The following is an 18644-nucleotide window of genomic DNA, read 5'->3' on the forward strand; positions in this document are numbered from 1 at the left end:
CAGGAGGGAAGCAAATGGCAGTGGGGGGAGGGACAGATAAGGCATGCAGGCACCAGGACTAGGGGGCAGGCAGCAAGGGGCAGAGGTAAGGCCACTTGCCCAGATGCAGAGACAGAGTGGATGAATTTAAGAGACCCTCCAAAAATTAGATTCTAGACATGGAAAGTTATAACAAATTTATAACTCTTCCCCATCTAGAATCTAATTGGAGGGGGGGAAGGGAGCTGTTTTAAATTAAAAATTTGTCTTGGATGCTGGGTAAATATGGTAATATATTTTGGTAAACTCTGCCAAAGTGGGTATCAGATTTTGAGGTCTCAACTAAGAAATTAAATAAGAAGCCTTAGAAAAAGAGGGCTTATATGTTGGTTCATTATGGCAAAAACCCAACACAACAGTGAAATGAGTATAAATCTCAAATATTACAAGATATTGCGCATAAATATGTAAGGTAAAAAGTGACAGTCTGCAATGCAATTAGATTGTCAGATAAGACCTAGGACGAAAAAATAAATTAACTTGTACAGCTGGAATTATTTTTTTCCCCAAATATTCTTACCCTTTAAATGTTCCACACAAACCTTTTAGAATTCTACTAAAATATTTTCATCTTGGAATACGTGATAAATTTATGAGCTCAGATACCATATAATAAACAACTCTAAGATAATGTAGTCTCCTTAGTCTAAGAGTCAGCACACTGAATATCCAGGGTCCACAAACTTTATTTAGTAAAAGTATGCTAAACTTAACTGAACAGGAAGAACAAATGGTACCAACATAAGAAAAACCTAAATTTATGCCATATTATAGGGGGAGGAGAAGGAACCAGAGGTGTTAATCTAAGTCCAAGAACCTCCAAATGCAGCACAGTGCTCTAAACACTAAATATATGATGCGTTAAGGCATTATAGAAGGTGCCGTTCCATCAAGCTATTCCTTTGAATAAATCACTGGAAGCCCCTCAAATGAAACTGCAGTCTTGGGAACTTCTGAAGTGGGAAAGTATTATTCTCTATTGAAAACAGCATTAACTGCTACCAACAGCAATTTTGCATTTTTGGGAAAAGGATGAATCTTGAAGTTGCCAACCCTATTGTTGAATTACAAGGCTCATTTCAATTTTAATTTGAACTTTGTAACATTTACTAAATGACTTCAACTAAGTTGTAAAACTAAATATTCAGGAAAGAAACATCCATGCAAAATGATTAACACATCCACTTGTGTTAATGACAGATTTATCCTTTCCTTTGGAGAACCAAATGAAGCTTTTCAAAATTGATTTTATCACTTTACTCGCTACTGAAGTGCAACCACCTCTGAGATGAAGTTTGGCAATTCTAACATTTCTTCAACTGTTACACAATAACTGCATCCAAGTAAACACTGCAGTTTCAGTTGGATAACAAAGAATTAAGATGGGGAGAACAATTACACTTTTTACGGCTCTAGTCTTATTAAAATTGCTCAAGATTCTGAAGACCACAGATGGTTAGTGCTTCCAGCTACGTGAGGAATAAATCTGGTACTAGCAAGATCATCTCTGCATCAACATGCCAATGCCTACACTACTTGGGTGAGTCTTCATTTCAAGTGCTAGCTACAAAAAAGTTAACACACTCATAAGATCCAAGTCTACAGGTACACAAACAACTTTACTGCAAGATTAGGTAAGGCATGAATTTACAACAGAAATAAGAACATAAATGCCACACTGGGTCCATCTAACCTAGTAGCCCATCTCCAACAGTGACAGCAGTAGATGCTAGAGGAAGAAAATTGAACTGGATAGATCTAGAGAAGGGGTGCTCAACCTCAGGCCTGCAGACTAAACATGGGCCATGGAGCCATTGCATCTGGCCCATGCGGCTCCCAAAGGGTCCAGAAGTTTGGTAGCAAGGGAGCAGTAGCCATTAATATGGCCACCCTCCTCCCTTCCAAATTCCCAAACCCTAATCCAGCAAGTGGGCTGGAGCTGGGCCACACTCCCTAATGACCCCCTCCCCTCCCACGAGGCTGAGCCACACTCCCGTCTTCTTCCCCCCCCCAACAGGGCCATGCTGGGACCAGGGACGTGTCTACTCCATCCCACCCCCCAACTGTGCGGCTGGGCTATACTCCCCCCTCCCCCGTGGGGTCAGGCCACACCCCCATTCCTCACAGAGTTGGGTCAAGCTCCTTTCCCCTGCAGGGCTACATTGGGGACAACCTGTCCCCTGTCCTCTACTCACCCTGCATGGCTGGATGGTCCCCATGGAGCCTGCCACATCAGGATCACTGGCTGGATCTGGCCCACAGATGGACCAGACTGTCCATCTGGCCCACCAGGGAAAAAGGTTGATTATTACTGATGTAAAGTGATCTATTCCCTATCCATTACCCTTACTAGCACCTACCATTATTGGTTTAAGACAGCAGAGAAAACATCTCCAACCATTCTATTCAACAGCTATCAATAGATCTATCATTCATGAATTTATCTAGTCCCTTTTTGAACCTGGCTATGCTATCTGCCCCTAGCACCTCCTATGACTATTGATTCCACAAGTTAACTATGTGTTGCATTAAAGAAGTACTTTCTCTTGTTAGGTTTAAACTGTCTCCTACTAATTTTGTGGGTGTCCCCTTGGTCTAGTATTCTGGGACTTTCATAGATTTCACAGACATTAGGGCTGAAAGGGACCTCGCAAGATAATCAGGTCCAGCCCCTTGCTCAAAGGGCAGGAAGTCAGCTGGGGTCACATGATCCCAGCAAGCTAAGCATCCAAACAGTTCTTGAAGGTATCCAAGGTAAGTGATTGCACCACTTCTGGAGGGAGCCTATTCCAGACTCTGGAGCCTCAGATGGTAAAGAAGTTTTTCCTAATGTCCAGTTTAAAATGGTCTTCCAGCAGTTTGTGACCATTAGACCTTGTCTTCCTGTGGGGTGCCCTGGTAAATAGATGTTCTCTCAGTTCCTGATGCACACCCCTTATATACTTATAGTTTGCCACCAAGTCCCCCCTGAGCCTTCTCTTCTCAGGCTGAAGAGTCCCATGCCTCTCAGCCTCTCCTTGTAATGCTTGTTCTCTTGACCTCTAATCATGCGTGTGGCCCTCTTTAGGACCTGGTGAACAAAAGTTGCCTGCTCGCTAGGTCCACATCATTCGTGATTTTACAGGCCTCTATCATATCCCCCACCCCAGTCGTCTTCTTTCCAAATTGAAGAGTTCTAGCCTTTTTTTGTCTCTCCTGGTATAGCAACTGTTCCATACCCATGATCATTCTGTTTGCTCTTCTCAGTACCTTTTCTAATTCTACAAGAAACTGATGACAAATTTTAATTGCTTGCAAATTTTTGAATCTTGGAGCTGCCTAGCCATGGTAACATACAAGGTAGCTCATTGTATTTCACTGAGGTGAAAACTACCTATTTTTATTTACCATCGGTATAACAGCAGGCATATCTACAGTTAACTGCAGAGCAATTGAGGTGCTATGAAATTCATGAACCAGCTTATCTCCCAGTAACTCGTTTGCATGCTTATATCCCTAGACAGTGTAGTAGAGCTGCAGCTCCTATGTCTAGACCAGGATGGAAATGCTTACTATTTAGCATGTTGCTCTGCTGTTACTGGTGTCAGAAAGATCTTCCACAAGCATGTCTCAAAACAGCAGCCTGTGAAAATGCCAGTTGTGGTTTAGAACTTTGTTTCAAGTACATTTCACATTCTGTATGTTATAAGGACTTATAAACATGGAAGTTTTCAGACATGAACTGTTTTCAGAAGTGACATTTCCCAAGTGAAGAGAGATCAAGCTTACTTTTAAACAACAGGTTTAATGCTCAAATATGTGCAAAGGCACACACACTAATGGAAAATACGCAGGTGCAGAATACCAGTCTTTCTTTGGACAATCTTTTACAAAAACAATGTGGATAAGGTAAGGACAAATTAAGTACTTGGACTTTATCTGTTGGCTCTCTGATAATGTCTGTGGAATGAGCTGGTTTCTGTTAGTTTCCAAGAGGCAAATGTCCACTATATAACCCATTACCAGAAATGATCTGACTGTTGGTTAGTTTTAGAGACCAAAGATTAGAAACTTAACTCTCCAGAAAATTAGCCTCTTTGGGTTAAGACTGATGTGCAATGATGTACTTATACTGCCCCATGCCAAATCTATTCTGCAGGTGACTTCAGTCTCAAGTGTTGTCAGTGTGCAATTTTAAAGAGAACTGAGAGATTTTCCAAACACAACCATTAAACGCTCAGTTCACTATTTTTTGTGACTTTGAAAACTGAACCCTAAATTCACTTAACACTCCAGCCCACACACACGTGCCCCTTACACTTAATCTCCAAAATAATCCCTTCACCCCACCTCAAAACACATGACATGTCTGCTCACAAAGGAAGTTTTAGGAGTCACTTCAGGTTTCCTATATAACTAAGTACTTATGAGTAACAGACTATTAAGGTAAGAACTTGCTTTGACTGAAAACTATTCACATTCTTACAAAAAAAATTTAAATTTATCTTCTTAGTCATTAATATCACACATTGCTCCTCCATTTAATAGCTGGGAGTGACAAGGCAGTGAAAGCACACAAATCTGAAGCAGCATAAGAGACAAGCTTTGCAAGATACTTGGAGTACTGCATCCAGTTCGGGGCAATGCGCTTTAAGAAGGACGTGGCCTGCCTTGGGAGGGTTCAGAGGAGGGCTACCCGCTTGGTTGGAGGGCAACAGGACAGGCCCTATGAGGAGAGGCTGAGGGACCTGAACCTGTTCAGCCTCGGCAAACAGAGGCCGAGGGGAGATTTGGTGGCTGCCTACAAACTCGTTAGGGGAGATCAGCAGCAGTTAGGAAGAGCTCTATTCTCCCCAGCAGCACCAGGGGTGATGAGGAACAATGGCCAGAAGCTGCTGGAGAATAGCTTCAGGTTAGAGATTAGGAAGCACTATTTCACTGTCAGGGTAGCTAGGATCTGGAACCACTTCCTAGGGAAGTGGTCCTCACTCCTACCTTGGGTAAATTCAAAAAGAGGTTGGATGAAAACCTGTTTGGGGTCATGTGATCCCAGCATGTGCTCCAACCAGTGAGGGGGGGGGGGGGGGTTAGACTAGATGATCTATTCAGGTCCCTTCTGACCCCTAACTACTATGAAGATATTTGTAGAAAATCACTACTAAAACTTCAGAAACATCAATATCGCATTGGATAAAAATAGTCCCCAAAGTGGTCCATCTTAGATACTAAGGCTGCTTAGAGACATTAAAAAACAAAACAAAAATGGAGCTTTACTTTAAACGTGGCATGGTCCTGTGCCAAGCCCAGCGCATGCCCAAAAGAGGCATCATGTTAGTTGGACCCGAATTACCCAATATCTGTATAGATTGGGTGCTTTAGTGTGTCTTTTTTGGAGCTTTTATCTAACAGCTGATTAAAAAAGTTTCGCTGAAGCGCCCAATCTATACAGATGCTGCAGAGCCAGGTTAAACTAATGAGCTGCTTCTTCCGGTAAAGCACGAAGGGGGAGTTAAACATCTGTAAGCAGCCTTAGTGCATTATCAGCTGCATACACAAGGCTACTCACACAGTCAGATGTGGCTTGAACTGTAAGTGTATAAGGCCTTTCTCTTTACATTGTGAAGGTTTTTACTATGGGACAAGGCACAACATACATATGAAACCAAAAATCTATTGGTATATCAACGTGAACAATGCCATATGTTGTACTGTAATTCAGTATCACTGGTTTAGCATATTGCCTCTTAACCTCAAGTTACTTGATACACACAACAGGTTCCAAGTAGCCACATCTTTTCCATGTAAGAAAGCTTGGTTTTAAAATGGGTCTTCTCAAGGAGTGTGATACAAATGCTACATAATCTCTAGTATAGTTGCTATGAATCCCAGTAATCAGATTTTTTCCTTCTTTTTCAGATCCAAAAAAAGAAAGACTGGGGTGCAATTTATACAACTCTGAAGACCTTGCAAGAAGAAAGTGCCTACATGAGATTCTTGAAGACTAGTGGCTTTCAATCTTTTTCATCTGCAGACCCCTAAAAACTTTTGAATGGAGGTGAGGACCCCTTTGGAAATTCTGAACGGAGGTGTGGATGCCTTTGAATTGTAAGTGTAGGCATTCACAAACTTTTGATTGATCGTAGTTTTCTTTCACGAACCCTTTGACAGACTGTGAACCCCCAGGGGTCCACAGACCACAGGATGAAAACCATTGTTGTACACCTAACAAAGGAGATGGTCTTGTACATAAGGCACTGTGGAAGATATGGGATCAATCTTGGCTCTACTACAATTTTCCTCTGAAATCTAGAGAAAAAACATTTATTTCTATCCTCCATTCCCCATTTCTGAAACAGAGGTAGTATCTTATTCTCCCTACTTTACTGGGGTTTTGTAAGGCTGAACTTAATGTTGCTTGTCTCCTGAAATACTATGCTGATCTTATATAGTAGTCCAAGAAGGGACTCCCTTTCCAAAAACAATAAAAAGGAAGGAGTGCTTTTGCAGAGGGAGAGTTCTGGATTTAAGTTCACGTATAACCCAGTGAATTTGTCACTTCTTGCAAATAGACTCTGAAGAGTTACATTCATACGTCTTACATTAAGAAAACTCTGAATTTAGACAGTTCTATTGTGGAGCTGTACACAACTTCCTTAGAAGGCAAACTAGTAAATTATGCAAGGGGCAATGTGTATATCTGATAAATGCACAGACTATCAAAATTCACCTTTTAGTATCATCCCTTTGGACAACTAATTCATAAACCAATTTTTCACCCCTGACACAGGTGAAAAAAATAGCTGTGAAAATGTTGCTTCAGGAATTTTTGATTGGATGCACTAAAGACTTAAATACAGATGTACCTTCCCCTGTGCTCTTTCACTGTATATCTGAATGAAAGGAAAATAATATAGTAGTTAAAAAACCCTCTTGCATCTTAAAGACCCTGAAGTATATTCAAGATATGAAAGAAAAGAGAAGAGATGCAGAGACACCAAGGGGCAGAGAAAATGCAGAAGGTTTTATTGATTTTTATAGGAAAGGGAAATCTCATTGGACTTCACTGCCAAGAAAACAAGTTTTCTAGACACTGTGCAAAATCCTCTATCTTTGTTTAAGGTATATCCGACTTTGAAGGAAAGGTGCTTGACTAGGAAGCATTTCAGTTCAACATAATTACATAGTAAGGGGAATGGAGCAAGTAGAGAGAAAGCCTGAAACTACAAAAACACCTGTTAGTGCTGAAGTCTATGGCTCATGATGCTTTCAAAAAGTTTGACAGTGGCTAGACTGCAGGTTTACTGAGACAGCTGCCTCATACTGACAAGTGTTGTCTCACTGACTTCCCTATCTGCCCATCGCCATCTATGGTCTCTCATCTTCTATTTAAGCTGAAATTGTCTTGGTTCAGGTCCCAACTGTTCTGGTTTTATATGACAACTCGACCAAAGGGGTCCTAGTTCTTCGGTGGATCTCTTAGGCAACACAGAATTATGCATCATAAATAAATAATAAAGCTAACGGAAGACATACCTAATGTCAAGACTTAGGAGCAAGGGAATGCTGATGGCTGGATCATTATATAGTATAAGGGAAATAAAAGGTCAGTGGTAACTGCTGACAGCATTACAACATGGCAGAAATAAAATATTGCTTGCTATCAAGAGCTACACTTAGCTTGCTGAAGTTAATATGGGTCTAGTACTGCTGAAACAGTAATCTAGTTATGAATTGCATACATTTTTTAGCCAACCCTATTTTCCTAAGCTGGGGAGCTGTGCTGCTGGAAAAGATATGGTCTGAAAGCAATGTTATTGCTGAGGCAGAACAATAACAACTCTAGCCATGATTTATATCACTAATTTCAGGATAAAACACCATCTTTTTAAAAAAGAGGAAAAGACCAAAAAATTACATGCATTTTGTATTTGGCAGCAATTACAGCTTATACTACACAGTGTTTCAACTCAGTAAGCATGCAAATAGAATATTTTATTAAAGTCAGAGACAGCTGGGATCTTTCCCTTTTTAAATGCTCTTTCCACTACAGCAAATTTCAGACTGCAGTTAGATTTTACTGCCTCCCCCCTCACCCATACAGACATTTTGCTTTTGAGAAAAGCATTTAAGAAACACTACCCCACCTGCCTCCAAATAATACGGGTTTGCCCTCTCCCTTTCTTCCTCTCCCCTCCCATTATTTATTATATTTTATCTTGTCAAAGTAAGCTTTTGGGTAGTTCAAAGGCTTTAAATAACTAACTAGTAAAAAAATTATTTAATCAATATTAGCTACATAAAGTCATTATGGGATTTGTTTCTAGAATTGCAATTGAAGCACCATCTATGGCTCACAAGTAGCTCTCTACAGTATATATGAAACTAGTACAGTGCTAGAAACTGGAGCATGAGTATTTCATATTAGAATATTTGTACACAGAGTTATATGGTACAGTTCCTTTAATATACCTCAAAATCTTTACAAACTAATAAGGCACAAAAGTCTCCTTCCTCTTTAATGAGGCACAGTGGGTTTAAGTGACTTGCCTAAAGAGTCTTAGGGTACCAGTGATAGATTCAGAAAAATAGCTTAAAAGTTTTGAGTCTCAGCTCGACATACAAAACTATTTCTTCTTTCCAGACATTGTCATTAAGTCAGTATCTTTCATTTTCTCCTTTTGCCACCAATTAAATGGCAGAGCCAGAAAGGAGCTCGATACAAAGGAGAGATGGATGTTCTATGCCAAAAGGAACTGTACTCTATGAACTACGACGGGTAGATGAGCAGAGTCAGCATGGTTTTATCAGTAAGAAAATAACAGCCAAAGCTGTTAAAGCAGAGAACCCTGGTTTACAGTGACCATGCCAAAAAGTTTGCTGCCTGGCCCTTGTTCAAAATCAATCACTTCAATACTTCATTCTTTTAATCTGGTCACAGAGACAGCACACAGCTTAAGTGTACATCTCCTTTGTTAAGCGCCCTTGCTCCAAACTTCGCAAAGGAGAATTGGAGCTGCAAGCACACAGCAGTGTTGTAAAATTATTTTTATTACTATAGCATTTAGGAACCCTGGTTAAGGACCAGGATCCCACTGTGCAACTGCTGTACACACATGAACAAAAACATGATCTCTGTCTCAACGAGCTTACAATGCAAATATAAGAAAGAGGCAACAAGTGGACAGAAACATATAGCAGGGTGCAATGAAATGAAACAATACTAGTCACCATAAGAGGCAGTAGTCTCAGTCCATCAGGGATCTAATCGCAGTTCTTTTGTTTTGTGGTCATCACAGCCAGGAATAGTTTTAAGGAAGGAGTTAGGAGGACAATGAAATAGTTTTTGAATGTTTAAAAGGAGTCCTTCCCAACCATAAGGAGTTGCACTGGGGAAAGCACATAGTTTGTTTTGTTGTTTTTTTTGTTTTTGTTTTTTTTTTTTGGGGGGGGGGGGGTTAACAGTAAAGAAGTGGGCAATGAAGGCAGCAGCTGACATTTCCATAATAAGCAAGAGATGATGGGCATGGTGAGAATAAGTTGTAAAGTACCTTGAAAGTAAAGACAAGCATCTTATATTTGCTGCGATGCTGAAGGGGGAATGGGTGGAGAGATGCAGAGAGAGCTGACCTAGTTCAAGTGACAGGCTAAGAAAATGGTCTTTAGTTGGCAGCATTCTGAATAGAAATGAACAGGCAAGATTGCATTTGTCAAGGCTACAGACAAGGATGTTCCATTAATCAATGTGTAATATGGTGAGAGCCTAGCTGTGTGAATGGAAAGGAAAGGCTGTATTTCAGGAACGTGTTATGCAAAAAGGATCTGCAAGATTCAGGAATATACGAGCTTAAAAAAAATATCAGTGCTTAAAAAAAATACAAGAAACACAGGGAAGACTGTTCTTTTCAAACAAGGGATTCAAATTATGTTCACTCTCTCCCAATGGAGATATCAACCTACAACCTCCTCTATATGCAAAGGAAAATATGTACTTGTTTTATAATCTGCTTCGCCCATTTGCATCTCCCAAGTTAACTGTAATGCTTTTTTGCTTTACTAAGAATTGCTCTTCTTTTACAAATATTCTAATTCCATGACACAAAACATGGAATGTGGTATGAATACTCCTAGCAGCAGGTAAACTACGTTTTAGAAAGGATTAATATAATACCAGTAGAAAATTTATTTTAACTACACTGATTAAAGTCAAAGGTCATAATCTGAAATATATTGGAGTTTTAGATGTGGAGGTCTTGAAGTTCAAAAGCTGCTGTCCTAATTTCATAATCTGGATATATGAACTTTGTAAATGGAGGTGCACTAACATATGGATAACCAGCTGTTGCAAGCAGGCGCAGCATTCAATCTTTTAGGGTATGAAATTATTTTTCTTTCCTTGTGTAAACACAGGAGCAAGTCAAGTAACAGCAAAGGACAAGTGATGGAACATGGGTGCTGAAGCAGGATTGCTGCCTGACTGCTGTACAAAATTCTACATCAGGTGAAATACTATGAAATATTCACCGTTTTATTACAAATTAAGCCAATGACTAACGTGGGCGTGTGAAACAGGCTGTATTCAATTTGGATTTGACCTGAATCGAGGACAGCGATTCGATTAATTGATTCGGATCACTGTCCTGATTCAATTCGGCCGAATACGAATCTGAAAATTTGATGCCAATTCAGAGAATCAGCGATTCAGCCACAGACACAGCTTTAAATGTTTTTGCTTCATACCTCAAGGTACCAGGCGCAGCTCGTGAATGCTGTGATGGTGGGGAGGATGAAGTGTCCCACAGGAGTTTGGGAGGCCCTCTGCGCACTCAGTGGCAAACCCAGAAGTGGACCAGAAGTACTTCCGGTCCATCACCGAGCGTGGAGTTTCCCGCATGCCCCCCTGGCTCAACGATCAGCCACAGGGGGACCCCGGGTGCCCACCCAGACCCAGGAGGCACCAGTCGCCAAGCTGGGCGGGGCGGCCCTCTGTGCGCTCCCCAGCAGAGGACCAGGTGTGCTTCTAGTCCACTTCTGGGTCTGTTGCCGAGTGCACTGGGGACCCCCCCACACTCCTGTGGGATGCTACATCTGCCCCACCAACTTGGCACTGACAAGCCGCCTGGTACATTGAGGCATGTAGAAAACAATTTTTTAAAAAAGGTGTGTCTATGTCCAAATCACCAAACTTTTCCAAATCTCTCCAACTCGATTCGGAGGGTTCTGATTTGATTTAGAGAGATTAAAGGGTCTCCTTATTCAATTTGGATTCAGCAATTCAGTCACCGAATTGGGCTGAATCTCTTCCAAACTGAATCAGTAAATGAACCTTCACACAACCCTAATGACCAATAGGGCTGCGCAAAATGGCACCGTTCTGTTTCGACTTGAGTTTCAAGGTTTTGATGGAACAGCATTTCGTTTCGAATTTCATTTTGATTTGAAACCACTGTTCTGTTTCATCAAAACTGTGATCCTGTTTCGACCATACGCTATAATGTTAGATGTTAGGGTCGGAAGGGACCTCAATAGATCATCGAGTCCAACCCCCTGCATAGGCAGGAAAGAGTGCTGGGTCTAGATGACCCCAGCTAGATGCATATCCAACCTCCTCTCGAAGACCCCCAGGGTAGGGGAGAGCACCACCTCCCTTGGGAGCCCGTTCCAGACCTTGGCCACTCGAACTGTGAAGAAGTTCTTCCTAATGTCCAGTCTAAATCTGCTCTCTGCTAGCTTGTGGCCATTATTTCTTGTAACCCCTGGGGGCGCCTTGGTGAATAAAACCTCACCAATTCCCTTCTGTGCCCCCGAAATGAACTTACAGGCAGCCACAAGGTCGCCTCTCAACCTTCTCTTGCGGAGGCTGAAAAGGTCCAGGTTCTCTAGTCTCTCCTCGTAGGGCTTGGCCTGCAAGCTCTTAACCATGAGTGGCCCTTCTCTGGACCCTCTCCAGGTTATCCACATCCCTCTTGAAGTGCGGTGCCCAGAATTGCAAGCAGTACTCCAAATGCGGTCTGACCAGCACCCGATAGAGGGGATGTATCACCTCTTTGGATCTATTCGTCATGCATCTGCTGATGCACGATAAAGTGCCATTAGCTTTTCTGATGGCTTCGTCACACTGCTGACTCATGTTCATCTTGGAGTCCACTAGGACTCCAAGATCCCTTTCCACTTCCGTGCCACCCAGCTGGTCATTCCCTAGGCAGTAGGTGTGCTGGACATTTTTCTTCCCTAGGTGCAGCACTTTGCATTTCTCCTTGTTGAACTGCATTCTGTTGTTTTCTGCCCACTTGTCCAACCTGTCCAGGTCTGCTTGCAGCTGTTCCCTGCCCTCTGGCGTGTCCACTTCTCCCCATAGCTTTGTGTCATCTGCAAACTTGGACAGAGTACACTTCACTCCCTCGTCCAAGTCACTGATGAAGACATTAAAGAGTATCGGTCCAAGGACTGAACCCTGAAGGACCCCACTGCCCACACCCTTCCAGGTCAAAACCGACCCATCCACCACGACTCTCTGGGTGCGACCCTCTAGCCAATTCGCCACCCACTGGACTGTGTAGTCATCCAAGTCACAGCCTCTTAACTTGTTCACCAGTATGGGGTGGGATACCATATCGAAGGCCTTCCTGAAGTCTAAGTATACGACATCCACCCCTACTCCTGTGTCCAGGCGTTTCGTAACCTGGTCATAAAAAGAGACTAGATTAGTCAGGCACGATCTGCCTGCTACGAACCAGTGCTGGTTTCCCCTCAGCATAATTTGTCCTGCCGGGCTCTCGCAAATGTGAGCCTTGATAATTTTTTCCAAAGACTTTGCCAAGGATGGAGGTGAGACTGACTGGCCTATAGTTGCCCGGGTCCTCCTTCCTCCCCTTCTTGAAAATGGGGACCACACTGGCCCTTTTTCAGTCCTCCGGGACTTGGCCCGTGCCCCACGAGCACTCAAAAATTCCTGCCAGTGGCTGTGCAATGATGTCGGCCAGTGCCTTCAGTACCCTCGGATGGAGCTCATTTGGGCCTGCCGACTTAAAGGCATCCAGTTCTTCCAAGTGACTCTGCACCATCTCAGCGTCTACACATGGCAGTCTGGCACCTTGCTGCTGCCTCTCTACAACCCCAGTGAGAGACTTGTCTTGCCCCTCTCTTAGGAACACTGAGGCAAAGAATTTGTTGAGGAGTTCAGCCTTGTCCCCCCTGTCCATCACCAATTGCTTCTGCCCATGTAGTAGGGGTCCTATTCCTCCCCATTATCTAAAAAATGGGCAAGTTTGAAACAGCATCTCTCATCCAGCAGGCAGATGGGGGGGCCCCGCAACCCTGGGAGGGCTGCAGGGGCTGTGACAGTCCTCCCGGGGCTGCAGACCTGTGATCTGCCTGCCAGATGAGGGAAGGAAGTCGGGTGCTGCCGCCTGGGACCAGGGAGCTGGGTAAGGGAACCGAGCCCAATCGCTCAGTTCTCCTCCCCAGCGCTAGGATTGGGCTGGGGAAGGTAACTCAGCCCAGCTGGGCTCAGTTCCTTTCCCCAGTTCCATCTAGTGCTGGGGAGGGGAACTGAGTCCAGCTGGGCTGAGTTGCCTTCCCCAGCCCAATCATAGGGATGGGGAGAGGAATTGAGCTATTGGGCTGAGTTGCCTTCCCCAGCCTGATCCATCACAGCACTAGGGAGGGGAACTGAGCTCAGGCTCAGTTCGCTTCCCCTGCACTGCGATCGGCTTCCTGCAGCCTGGCCACGGAAGGCGGCAAAAGCCAGGCCTGCGATCCCGGCTGAGCCACATGGGGCTGCAGAGCCACCGGGAGTGCAGTTCTGGTTCTCCCGTTTCCCACCACCTGGCTGCTACAAAATGTTTTGACTAGCCTTGTTTTGTTTTGAGGCTGTTTCAAAGCCCTTCGTTTCAATTCAATGTCGCTGTTTCGAGCTCGAAATGAGTTGAAACAGTGTAGAATCGAAACAGTTGGCGAAATTTCACGCATCCCTAACGACTAATACCTGGAACATTAATCAATCCAACAGAGAAGAAAAACAGGGACTCCACATTTTATAAAGTAGCTTGTTACTTCAGTTGTCAATCTATTAGTTTACTGTATAGTGTTGGTTCCCATAGGGCAATGACTGGGATGGCCAAATTTGATAGCATCTGATCTGCTATTTGAAAGGGGATTCATTTAAAAATATTGCTCTCTAAAGGAAGCTCTGTTTATTATTCCTGTATTCATCTGATAGCCTAAGTGACTCCAGCTATTACAAGTCATATTTCCTTCTTCCTAAAAATAAATGAATTTTGTAAACAGATACAATTATTTGGAATTGGTACATGAAAGAGAAATAGGAAAAAAATTACTCTTCCCCCTTTGCCTCCTCCACAGTATAATAAACAGTGTACACAAAGTACTTTTTGCTTAATATAGAAAAACAAACGTGCTGTGTTGTCCTGAATTCCTATGAAGTTCAAAAGTGGGTTCCAAATCTTATTAAAAACCCTTCCATTCCTTCCATTTTATCATTTATAGTCTGCAAATTATTGTGACTGCAAGATCCATTAGAGATGCTTTTATGGGTAAGTTATTGCTATTATTTTAATACTTCCACATGATTCTTTTAGCAATTATTAAGTGATGAAATACCCATTTTGAACTTCAGTTTAGAGGCAGTTTCCTCATCTATAAAGCAGATATAAATTCATGGTTCTCAATTTCTCCCCCTCTTCCCCAATTTCTCCCCAGTATCAGTGTCATTTTGAATCACACCATTTTAACCTAATTTTTCTATACTCTCAAAATGTGGATACAGTATTGCCTCTTAATCCAAGATGACTTTCAGGAGGTGCATGTGATAAGGCTCATTTTGGGAAACAGTGTGGGGCCTTGTGGATAAAACACTGAACTAGGTACTTAACAGACCTGGGTTTACATCCTGGCCCTGCCCCAGCTTAATGGGTCACCTTGGACAAATACTTTAATAATTCCATGCCTCAGTTTCCCCATCTGTGAAACAGAGATAATGATACTGACCTCCTTTGTAAAGTGATTTGAGATCTACTGATAACAAATGCTACAGAGCTACGTATTATTAATGAAATTTAAAGCTGCTTTTACGCTATATGTCTTGCAGTTCTCACATTCTTCCTAGATTTTGGCCTAATTTTTATCTCTGCTTTGCAAGTTTAGCTTTTCTTACCTCAGTACATTCTAAATGGATGGCAATCCTGGTTATCTGATTTATCTGACAGAAAAATAAGGCTGGTATTTGAGGTCTTTTACACCTCTGTCAGAGATGATTCTTGCACATTTTTCCATCATTTTTTCATAAATAGGTCTTTACTTTCAAATATTGCTAGTGGGTACTGTAATTCAATTCTATGTTTGCATGCAATTTACTAAACTTTAGTGAAACACCTTTGTCAAGCAAGTTGATATTTTACACACTCCAATTTCAATCCACTTTTTGCAACATGTCAACATAAAGTTGCTTTATTCTTAAGAGTCACAATTTAAGCAAAACCAGCCAGGGAATCAGAACATCTGAAGAGATGGGAAACCATTAAGAAGGACTGCCTTGCCAAACCACAAACAGGTATAGTAAGAAATTCAGGAGGGATCCTTGTCCCTTTTATTCCCCCATGCTATGCATGTGTTACCTACCTGCACAGCCAAAAGCCAGGTGGTACCTAGAAGAGGGGCTGAACTTGACACAACACACATTAGCCTTGGCCTCAATACTCGCTACTGAATTGTCCAGGTTGGTAGACCACAGCTTCACTAAAGAAACAGAAAATAAAAGGAGACAAAAAACAGATTAAGTGAGACTGAAAACTATTCTAAAAGCAGGTGGTAATCACATATATAACAGGTTCCAATAGACTACTGGGATTTTCGTAAGTATTACCACTGCTGAAATGAGCAACCTAATGAGTGCCTCCTGATACCTAGCCTGAATCTACTCTCAGTCAACTTGTGACCATTATTCCTTGTTACTCCCGTTGGTGCTCAGGGGAACAGGGACTCTCCCATTGCCTGCTGGTCCCCCTCGGCCAGCTTATAGACGGCCACCAGATCCCCTCTCAGCCTTTTCTTGTGGAGGCTGAATAGGTTCAGGTCCTGTAACCTCCTCTCGTAGAGCCTGCCTTGCTGCCCCCTGATCATGCAAGTGGCCCTCCTCTGGACCCTCTCGATGCTGGTCACATCCTTCCTGAAGTGCAGCACCCAGAACTGGATGCAGTATTCCAACTGCGGCCTGAGCAATGTCACACACAGGGGGAGGATCACCTCCTTGGACCTGCTCATGATGCATCTGTGGATGAGCATTCTTTCCTGCCCATGGCAGGGGGTTGGACTTGATGATCTGCTCAGGTTCTTTCTGACCCTACCAACTATGAAACTATGAATATAAAAAGGGCACTTGTCAGCACATTCTCAGGTAGAATAGTAACTTCCAACTTCTACACACATAATATTGAAAGTACTGGTTGATTCAAGTCTCTGTTCTTGTAGAGTCTAGAACTCATTCAAGTGACTAGATGCATGAACTGGATGGAAAGACTGCTTCCTTAGATGCGTGTGGAAGGGGTACTCTGGTGTCTCTGCCGGAAAGATTCTGTGCACAGGAAAGCAATGAATTTAGTGATGACGTAGGGAATGAGATAGGAAAATCGGAGGAGAAATACATCACTCCCCACTCCAGCTCCCAGAAAGAGACCAGAAACATTTATGGAGCCTTGTCTATATTAACTTTTCCTCCCTGCCCCTCTAATCTTTTCATGAACTTCTGAAAAGCCTATCCAAGAATCCACTAAGTGGAGTGGAGTTGCAAAGGGGTCTAAGCAAGTGGAGTCCTACAGAGATATGTCTTGGGCTCAGTGCTGTTCAATGTGTTTATTAATTATTTGGATGTTGGCATAGAAAGCTTCTTGAGAAAGTTTGCAGATGACAAAACTGGGAAGGACCATGAACATGCTGGAGGATGGTGGATGCTTCTGGGCTTTGCTGGTAGGTTTTGGGTGTTGGCTGCAGGCAAGGCTGGAGCTTTAGACTGGGCTGTGCCAATGCTCCTACTGGGACTTTAGCTAGGAACCTCCAGTTTTGAGGGTCTTGCCCCTCTGCTCAGAGTGACAGATCATCTTATTGGGGTCAGGGAGGAATTTAATCCTAAAGTCAGATTGGTATGGGCTGTGGGGGTTTTTGCCTTCTTCTGTAGCTCTGTGCATGGACTTCTACCTGGAATCTCTTGAGTGTATATTAACAACCTTTTAATAGGACAGGGCAGGACACTGGCTGCTATAGTTCCCCTGCTTTACATGCGACAGGCTAGGATGTCTTGTGTTATGCGAGGCTTGATGGTAGTTTTATGAAGAATCTAGATTATGGATTTGCATAGGATGTTTTGGATAGGGATGATCCTACCTCAGGAAGGGGGCTAGACTAGATGACACCTGGAGGTCCCTTCCAGCCCCACTTTTCTACGACTGTAAATCTGAACACAAATATCCACAAGAAAGATCCACAAAATAGCACCCCCCCCCTTTTCTTTTTGTAAACTACTAAAACAAAAAATGTGCTGCTCTTGGCCTGCACTAATAATTTCCAAACCCGGGGGGAACTGCTTCAAAGATGTGAAAAAGACAGCACTGCTTGGAGCACATATTGATGCATCCTTTAAAAACTGCATTGTATCAATATCTTTCAGATATCTGAAGCCATTATAAAGAATCAAATACATCCATCTCAAACACTGACATTAATGTGTACTACGTATGTGTACTAAATATGAATACATGTTTTAGGTAAACCTAGATGAAAAAAGTTACTTTATTTACTGAAACCAAGGCCCCTGACACACATTACACTTAAAACACAATTAACTACTACATCATGTCTTAAGTGGTGACCTAGACACATGTTCATTCAATAATGGCATGACAAAACCAGGAATAAGCAACAAAGTTATTACACAAAATATGTGCTCCAGAGGCTTGGAGCCCTGGGCAGGTGATTGGGGGAGCCCCCCATCTGGGAATCTCTACAGATGGCAGAGCTCCCAGACACAGCAGCAAATGTTAGTGGCGCAGGGAGAGACTGGAATCATGATGCCAGGCTCACCCTGCACTGGCAATATGGCAAGATTGGATTTGATGCTCAATGTGTGGCATGGCAGGAGGCACAATTATTGGGATTGCACATCAGATCCCAACCCATTCTTTAATGTCCGTTAGTGGCCCAAGATGACTTTAAATTTGAAGATGACACCCCCCCCCCCCCCCCCAATAATTAGATTCTATACAGGGAGATTTTAAAAGAAATTATTATAATTTTCTATGCATAGAATCTAATTATTGGCAAATTGTCTTAAATGCACCCTCTCCTACCCCACTGCTACAATAGAGAAGGCAGTGGTATAGGGGGGCTGGCAGTGAAGGCTGGGGCAGGCAGCCTGACCCCAGCCCCTTACGCCCCCACCATTCGACTCCCTGCCACCTGCCCCCCATGGTGCTACCTGTACCCTGCTACCAGTCCTTCCACTTCTCCCCCACAGCCTCTGCCCTGCCCACCTATACTTCCTGTAGCCTATGCCTCCTAACCCCCACCACAGCTACCATCAGGCATGGCTCCATCCCCATTCTGGCCCAGGGGCACAG

General features: G+C 43.0%; 1 protein-coding gene across 4 annotated transcripts in view; it reads right to left on the reverse strand.

Annotated features, from left to right (window-relative positions):
- The window catches only part of COP1 (COP1 E3 ubiquitin ligase), a 211830-nt gene that overhangs the window by 72164 nt on the left and 121022 nt on the right, over window positions 1-18644 (reverse strand). For all 4 annotated transcript variants that reach the window (XM_059728328.1, XM_019500188.2, XM_059728330.1 and 1 more), the window contains exon 15: window positions 15655-15771. In XM_059728328.1, the coding sequence (XP_059584311.1) occupies window positions 15655-15771 (117 nt within the window). The remainder of the gene's footprint in view (window positions 1-15654; window positions 15772-18644) is intronic.

This window comes from Alligator mississippiensis, chromosome 5, assembly GCF_030867095.1.
Source record: "Alligator mississippiensis isolate rAllMis1 chromosome 5, rAllMis1, whole genome shotgun sequence".
Lineage (NCBI taxonomy): Eukaryota > Metazoa > Chordata > Crocodylia > Alligatoridae > Alligator > Alligator mississippiensis.